This window comes from Myotis davidii, unplaced genomic scaffold (assembly GCF_000327345.1).
Source record: "Myotis davidii unplaced genomic scaffold, ASM32734v1 scaffold197, whole genome shotgun sequence".
Classification (NCBI taxonomy): Eukaryota; Metazoa; Chordata; class Mammalia; order Chiroptera; family Vespertilionidae; genus Myotis; species Myotis davidii.
In genome coordinates this window covers 16896-25872 of record NW_006291549.1, presented here as the reverse complement: position 1 = coordinate 25872, position 8977 = coordinate 16896, and the positions used below count along the sequence as shown (strand labels likewise).

Genomic DNA, 8977 nt, shown 5'->3' with positions numbered 1-8977 from the left:
ATCTTTGGTGGCAGTTAATTTGCATATCTTGCTGATTAGCCAATGGGAAGCGTAGCGGAGGTACAGTTAATTATCCTTTTTGTCTTTTATTAGATAGGATATATGTGTTTTCCGATGGTCTTAGGTGACCCCTGTGAAAAGGTCGTTCAACCTCCAAAGGGGTCGCGACCCACAGGTTGAGAACCTCTGACTTAATTGAAGCTGAGTTAACTTGTAATGCTAGCTACATAGGTCATTTTCTCCTTTCTGAGTGGCCACATTAAAAATGAATAGGTAAATGTTAGAAAGGAAGAGGAAACATGAAAATGATTGAAAAGATGTAGTATTTTGTTTAATCCAGGATATACAGAAAGTTGTTGTTTGATCATGGAATCAACGAAATGTCATGAGTTGCTTCCATCCCTCTGTAGAGCTCTGATTCTTTGGGATGTGCGTGTGTTTTCCCCTGGGAGCACATCTCCTGTGGACGAGCACATTTCCAGGACTCAGAGCCTGAATGGCTGGTGGCTGCTGTACTGGGCAGTGCATGGCCCGAGCCATAGTCCTCATGGTTAGACCAAAAAGGCGTTAGATGTGCATAGGTCAGGGGTCCTCAAACTACGGCCCGTGGGCCACACGCAAATACAAATATTGTATTTGTTCTCGTCTTTTTTTTCTTCAAAATAAGGTATGTGCAGTGTGCATAGGAATTTGTTCATAGTTTTTTTTTAAACTATAGTCCGGCCCTCCAACGGTCTGAGGGACAGTGAACTGGCCCCCTGTTTAAAAAGTTTGAGGACCCCTGGCTTAGGCAGTCAGCACAGGCAGCTGTTCATTGCCCTCTGACCTCTGCGGTCCTCTGCTTGGGTTTCCTGAAGTTTAAAACATTTCATTTTTTGTATTTCAGAGATTATTCAATTATTCCCCTTTGAAAGTTCTTTGTGGTTTTGTCCCCCCCCCCTGCCCCCCGTTTTTACTATTACAAACATGCTACAATTCATATTCTTCTACATTCTTCTTTCTGTCCTTGGGCATATAATTCTCTGGGAAAGCTTTCAAGAAATGGAGTTCCTGGTTATAGGGTATATGCATTTAGTATGGTGACATTGCCAAACTGCCCTCCCAAAATGGCTGAATCAATTTAAAATTCTACCAACAGTGTTTTACTGTTTGAATTTGTGTTTTTCTGTTGGTGCAGTTGAACATGTTTTTATGTGTCTACTCACTCTTTTTTCTTTCTCCTTTTGTGAATTGTTCATATACCTCACTAGTTTTCCATTGGGCTGTTTATTGTTTGATCATTGAACTATGGGAGCTCTCTCTCTCTGTCTGCCTTGAGAAAGAAAACTGTAGCCCCTACCAGGTGATAGGAGCGACCTGCATCTAGTGCCCAGACGTGTGTGTTTCCTACTTCAGATAGACAATCTCAGGGAACACCACCCCAGCACAGGTTATTCTGTGCCTGTGCTAGACGAAATATGAGCACTCTATATCTGAGCACAGATGAAGGTCAGAAAACCAGGAAGAGGACCAAATATTCCCTCGTTCCCAGCTAATGTGGAAACCTGCTGCTGTATTCCCAGTGACAGCTTTTAGCTCCCTTCCTAATTCACTTCTATCACTGATTTGTGCTTGGAAACATTTTCTTCCTACGTCACAGAACTTCCCTGAAAATCATCTGGAGCACCATAGCATTCTTGCTGCCCCAGGACTTCTATAAGCTAATTATATCCGACTTCATTAAGGGTCTTCAGGAAGGTCACCTCACTGCACTGATTTCTCTAGATCTAAGGCAGTATAATTGGCTTGAATTGTGGTAACTTGCTTTCTTCTTGTAAATATTTCATCAGTAAAAACAACATCTTAAAAAGATCGTCATCATTAAACATCCCATTAGTTATTGAATTGAGTTGTGACACTGTTAGCAACAAGAAACTGTTAGATGTGAAATACAAGGTAGAGTGTGGCAGTTTTAGTAGTTTTCAGTGGCATAAATTAAAGATTACCTTGTTGCCACTATACTCAACTGCATTTTCCTCATTTCCACTGTTTCCCTGTAAGAGGTTGTTTAAATAATATCTTTATCATGTTTCATTTCTAAGAAATACTAATTACCCTGCTTATTTCATACCTTTAAAAATATGAACTACACTACCAGGAAGATTATAAAAATATTTTCAAGCAAAAGCACATTTGCTTTTGGTCCAAAAAAATTCTCATCTGTTACCTTATTAAATGTAATTTGCAATAAAAAAATCATCATTTACATTTTCAAGGGCTGTCATTCAGCCATATGGCCTTCAAATGAATACATTTTCTGCATATTGGATTGCATTACTGAACTGTGTCACATGTTTTAATGCTATAAAGGAACCTGAGCCCAATGAAATATTTCCTATGTTCATTTCCAGTGACATCCTTGGAAACAATTTATGTAAATAATTGGCAGATATTTTATAATGTTTTCCCTTTATTTAAATGTAACAGCAAAGATTTATATAAATAGAATTGTCCATTGTATCAGTTTAAAATGCTATATTTATTTGCCTGGCTGGTGTGGTTCAGTGCTTGAGCATTGACCCAGGAACCAGGAGATCACAGTTCTGTTCTCAGGGCATATGCCTAGGTTTTGGGCTCGATCCTCAGTAAGGGATATACAGGAGGCAGCTGATCAATGATTTTGATCATTGATGTTTCTATTCCTCTCTCCGTCTCACTGAAATCAATAAAAACATTTTTAAAAAATAAAATATTTACTTCGGTATCTATAATTGATTATCTTCCAAAATGTCTGAATACCAATAAGCGCTTAATAAATATTTGTTCAATGAATGAATAAGTGGTTTTTTTTTCAGTAAAAACACACTATAGTATATCTATTGAATTACTTCACAGTATAAAAGACAAAGTCATATAATAAAATGAGAAAGGGGAAATGATATCACTCAACTCTATATGAGAGTCGTAGCAACCAAAGCAAACACACATTCGTAGTTTTGTTGTTGTAAAGGACATTGAATAACCGTCACATAATTGCAAATGGGTTTGCATTCCTCCCTGTTAGGAAATGATGTACATCTGGAATGGTTTTCCAATAGTGAGCAAAAGAGAAGACCTCTCCGAAAATCTGTTGTTAACTATTGAAAAGGCTGAGACAACTTTACAAAATCAAAGTAAGTATGAACCTTGAAAGCCTGGAAATCTTTATCATTCCCTCTCTCCCGTCATGTCCCTGCTCACATCCGCCTGTGCTAATCTGTGTGCATCGCGAGGACAGTAGAGCTTGGTGACTGCAGTCCAGGTGAAAGCAGGAAAGGCACGCGCTGCACACATGGACCAGCCTTGGGTGCACGCGGCTAAGTGCAAGAAGCCAGTTGCCAAAGACTACATTTATATGTTGTCTTTTTTATATGAATTATAAAATACTGACATTTATATGACAGACTGACAATAGGTAAACCTGTAAAGACAGAAAGTAGACCAGTGGTTGCCCAGGATGCAGAACTGGGGTGGGCATGGTGGTTAAAGGGCCTGGCATTCCTTTTTGGGGTGATGAACATGTTCTAAGATTGATTGTGGCGATGGGTGCACAACTCTCATACACGCAGTGAGTTGTGTACTTTAAATGGGTGAATTGTATGGTATGTGCATTATATCTGAATAAATCTGTTACCAAAAAAGAGGAAGGGAAGAAGGCAGGCGAGTGTCCAAGCAGCGCAAGGACAGCATGCACTTCTGATTTAATCTTGTGCCTCTTGCCACGCCTGCTTTCGCTCTCTAGTGACTATCATGCTTTTGTGGACACAGAGAACTGTTTTCGAGTTGAAATCTTATCACAAATTTATTCTCTTACTCATTGCTTTTGGTGGCACTAGAGGCCCCTCTCCAGTTCCCTGGAGCGTCCTCCTGGGAGCAGCTGACCTGTTAGTAGAAGGCAGGCCAGGGTCTAGGCTCAGAGTCCCGGCTCTGCAGCTTGGAGACCGTGGAAACCCGCCTCCTCACCCCCACCCTCAGGTGTGGTCAGGTAACACCCACGTTTTCTTTTTAAAGCGGGAGTGGTGTCGGACCAGGTAATATCCCGGTTTTCGTGTTCTGACCTTTGCCAATTGTCTGTCTTCAGTAGAGGATTTCTCTTGTGATAAACCATGCTGTAATGTCAGCCTTTGTCCTTTGCCTTACCCATCCCCAAGATAGTGATCTTCTCCTCTGGAGTAAAAATGAAAGCGTCTGTGGTGATAAGCATGGGGAAGGGCATAGGGTTCAGGAGGAGGCAGGGGGAGTCAGAGCCGTCAGCTCATTTCTCTGAACTGGCCCTGGAGGAGCACTGGCCCCTCCTACCCAGAACGCTCCCCGAGGGGCCTGCACCGTGACGCTGGCTCCAGGGGTTGTTTTTGTACTCGGAGCTGCAGCATGAGGCAGAAATGTTTAGTGAGATTTGTCTTTACAGTTTTTAAAAATGAAACACATTATTACAATTGATAGAAGCAGGTGAAAAAACTATCTATTTTTGCTACAACACAATTAATTTACAATTTTTGTATAGTCCATCCTAGCTGATTTTTATAGTTTCAATCATAATGTACCTGAACATATACTAGCCTAGTTTTTTAAATTTATTAATATATCATAGACTATTTTTTCAAAATTGAGGTACAATTGACATAGTAATTTTAGGTGTATAGTAGGTTAGCATAATGATTCAATATTTGTATACATTGTAAGATGACCATCACAATAAGTCTAGTTAATATCTGTCACTATACATAGTTACACATTTCTTTTCAGATTACTCTCTTAGCAACTTTCAAATCTCCACTGCAGTAATATTAGCTATAGTCGCCATGCTTATGTTACATTCCTGTGACTTACTTATTTTATAAATAGAACTTTGTACCTTTGACCCTCTTCACCCATTTTGCTCACCCACCTCCCAACCCCTGACCTCTGGCAACCACCAATCTGTTTTCTGTATCTAATCAGCATTGGTGGTGTGGTTTTTTTTTTTTAAGGTTCTACATATAAGGAAGATCATACACTATTTGTCTTTATCTGATTTATTTCACTTAGCATAATACCTTCAAGGTCCATCTATCTTGTTGCATGGCAAGATGTAATTCTTTTTTATGGCTGAATAATATTCCAGTGTGTGTGTGTGTGTGTGTGTGTGTGTGTGTGTGTGTGTGTGTGACATTTTCTTTATTGATTTATCCATCAGTGGACACAGATTATTCCCATATCTTGGCTGTTATAAATGATGCAATGAACATGGAGTCATATATCTCTTTGATTTAGTGTTTTCGTTTTCACTTTTTTATTGAATTTATGGGGGTGACATTGGTTAATAAAGTTATATAAGTTTCAGGTGTACAATTCTGTAGTACGTCATCTGTATATTGTATTGTGTTCACCACCCTAACCTAAGTCTCCTTCCATCACCATTTATCCCCCCATCCTCTCTTCTACCTCCCTCCCTCCACCCCTTCCCTCTGGTAAGCACCATACTATTACCTGTGTCCATGAGGTTTTGTTTTGTTTTGTTTTGTTTAATCCCTTCACCTTTTCATCCAGCCTCCCAGCTCCCTCCACTCCGACAGCTGTCAGTCTGTTCTCTATCTATGAGTCTGTTTCTATTTTGTTTATTAGTTTACTTGTTCATTAGATTCCACATGAATGAAGTCATATGTACTTGTCTTTCTCTGACTGGCTTATTTCACTTAGCGCAATGTTCTCCAGCCCATCCCTGCTGTTGCAAAGGGTAAGATTTCCATCTTTTTACATCCAAGTAGTAATCCATTGTGTAAATGTGCCACAGCTTTTTTATCCTCTCAGGTACTGATAGGCACTTGGGCTGTTTCCAAATCTTGGCTATTGTAAATAACATTACAATGAACACAGGGGTGCATATATTCTTTTGAATTAGTGTTTCAGGTTTCTTCGGATATATTCCCAGAAGTGGAATCACTGGATCATAGGGCAGTTCCATTTTTAACTCCATACTGTTCTCCACAGTGGCTGCACCAGTCAGCACTCCCACCAACAATGCAGGAGGGTTCCCTTTTCTCCACATCCTCTCCACCACTTGTTGTTTGTGGATTTATTGATGATAGCCATTCTGACAGGTGTGAGGTGATATCTCATTGTGTTTTTAATTTGCATTTCTCTGATGCTTAGTGATGTTTAGCATCTTTTCGTATGTCTATTAGCCATCTGTATGTCCTCTTTGGAGAAGTGTCATTTCAGGTCCTTTGCCCATTTTTCAATTGTATCGTGGTTTGGTTTTTTTTTTTTGGTGTTGAGGGTTATAAGTTCTTTATAAATTTTGGATATTAGCCCCTTATCAGATGTATCATTGATGAATATATTCTCCCATTCAGAGGGTTGTCTTTTCATTTTGTTGATGGCTTCCTTTGCTGTGCAAAAACTTGATTATTTTTTCTTTTGTTTCCCACTTGTTTATTTTTACTTTTGTTTCCCTTGCCCGAAGATATATATCAGAAAAAAACATTGCTATGAGAAATCTTTGAGATTTTACTGCCTATGTTTTCTTCTAGGATTTTTATGGTTTCGAGTTTTAACTTTTAAGTCTTTAATCCATTTTGAGTTTATTCTTGGGTTTTGTATAAGAAGGTGGTGTAGTTTCATTGTTTTGCATGTATCTGTCCCAGCACCATTTATTAAATAGATTATCTTTACCCCATTGTATGTTTTCCCCTTCTTCGTCAAATAGTAATTCACTATAAAGGCGTGGGTTTATTTCTGGGCTCTCTATATGTCGTTTTCATGCCAGTACCAGGCTGTTTTGATTGCTCTGGCCTAGTAGTATAGTTTGATATCAGGTAGCGTGATTCCTCCCACTTTGTTCTTCTTTCTCAAGATAGCTGTGGCTGTTTGGGGTCTTTTGTGGTTACATATAAATTTTTGGAATATTTGTTCTAGTTCTGAGAAATATGCCACTGGTTTCTTGATGGGAATTATATTGAATGTATAGATTGCTTTGGGTAGTATGGACATTTTAATTATTTAATTCTTCCTATCCATGAACACAGTATATGCTTCCACTTATTTGTATCTTTTTCCATTATTTTCTTCAGTGTCTTATAATTTTCTGAAGAAAGGTCTTTTACATTCTTGGCTAAATTTATTCCTATGTATTCTTTTTAAAGCAATTGTGATGGGTTTTTTTTTTATATACCTTTCTGGTATAAAAATGCACTGATTTCTGGATATTTATTTTGTATCCTGCTACTTTACTGAATTCATTGATCAGTTCTGTAGTTTTTTGATGGGAATCATTAGGATTCTCTATATACAATATCATGTTATCTGCACATAATGACAGTTTTGCTTCTTCCTTTCCTTTTTGGAAGCCTTTTATTTCTTCTTCTTGTCTGGTTGTTGTGGTTTTAATTCTTCTTCTTGTATGATCAATATGGCCAGGACTTACAGAATCATGTTGAATAAGAGTGGTGAAAGAGAGCATCCCTGTTTTGTTCCTGTCCTTAGGGGCAATGGTTTGTTGTTTTTGCCCACTGAATATAATGTTGGATGTGGATTTGTCATATATGGCCTTTATTACATTGAGGTATGTTCCCTCTATTTCCCCTTTTCTGAGAGTTTTTATCATAAATGAGTGTTGATTTTATTAAGTGCTTTTTCTGCGTCTATTGGTATGATCATGTGGTTTTTATCCTTCATTTTGTTTATGTGGTATATCATGTTTACTGATTTTCAGATAGTGTACCAACTTTGTATCCCACCGTAAATCCCACTCGATCATGGTGTATGCTCTTTTTTAATGTATTGCTGGATCTGGTTTGCTAACATTTTGTTTAGGACTTTTGCATCTATGCTCACTAGAGATATTGGCTTATCATTTTCTTTCTTTGTAGTGTCTTTGTCTAGTTTGGAATTTGGATAATCCTGGCCTTATAAAATGAGTTTGGGAGTCTTCTCTCATCTTGAATTTTTTGGAATAATAGGCGTTAGTTTCTCTTTGAATGTTTGGTAAAATTCACCTGTGAAGCCATCTGGCCCAGGACTTTTGTTCATTGGGAGGTTTTTTTGTTTGTTTGTTTTATATTGCTTCATTTTGACTAGTTTTAATCTGTCTATGCAGATTCTCTGATTTTTTCCTGATTCAGTTTTGGAAGATCGTATGTTTCTAGGAATTTATCTTTTCATCCAGAGTGTCCAATTTGTTGGCATATAGTTGTTCATAGTATTTTCTTATAGTTCTTTGTATTTCTTTGGTGTTAATTGTTATTTCTCCTCTTTTATTTCTAATTTTATTTATTTGGGTCCTCTCTCTTTTTTTCTTGCTGAGCCTGGTTAAAGGTTTGTCAATCTTATTTGTCCTTTTAAGAAACCAGCTCGTGGTTTCATTGGTCTTTTGTATCTTTCTTTTTAGACTCAATTTTATTTATTTCTGCTCTGATCTTTATTATTTTCTTCTACTCACTTTGGGCTTTGTTTGTTGTTCTTTTTCTAGTTCCTCTAAGGGTAGTTAGATTGTTTATTTAAGACTTTTCTGGTTTCTTTAGTTGAACCTAAAATGCTAAATGCTATGAATTTCCCTTCTTAGGACTGCTTTCACTGCGTCCCATAGATTTTGGGTTGTTGTGTTCTCATTTTCATTTGTTGCAAGGTATTTTTTGATTTCTTCCTTGATCTAATTGTTAATCCATTCATTGTTTAGTACCATGTTATTTAACCTCCATGTCTTTTTGTGTTTTTCAGTTTTTTTTTTCTTGTGATTGATTTCTAGTTTCATACCATATGGTCAGTGAAGATGCTTGGTATGATTTTAATCTTCTTAAATTTATTAAGACTTTTTTTGTGTCCTAACATGTGGTCTATCTTAGAAAATGTTCTAAGTGCACTTGAAAAGAATGTATATCCTGCTGCGTTGGGTGAAATGCTATAAATGTCAATTGAATTCACCTGATCTAGTGTGTGCTTTAGAGTCTCTGTTTTCTTTATCCAGTGACTTCAAAGGGAT

The 8977-nt window shown here is 37.7% G+C and overlaps 1 protein-coding gene across 1 annotated transcript in view; it reads left to right on the top strand.

The window, feature by feature from the left end:
- TTC39B (tetratricopeptide repeat domain 39B) overlaps positions 1–8977 on the top strand; it is a 71914-nt gene that overhangs the window by 49682 nt on the left and 13255 nt on the right. Inside the window, exon 13 of the mRNA XM_006764939.2 lies at positions 3044–3152. Within this exon, the coding sequence (XP_006765002.1) occupies positions 3044–3152 (109 nt within the window). The remainder of the gene's footprint in view (positions 1–3043; positions 3153–8977) is intronic.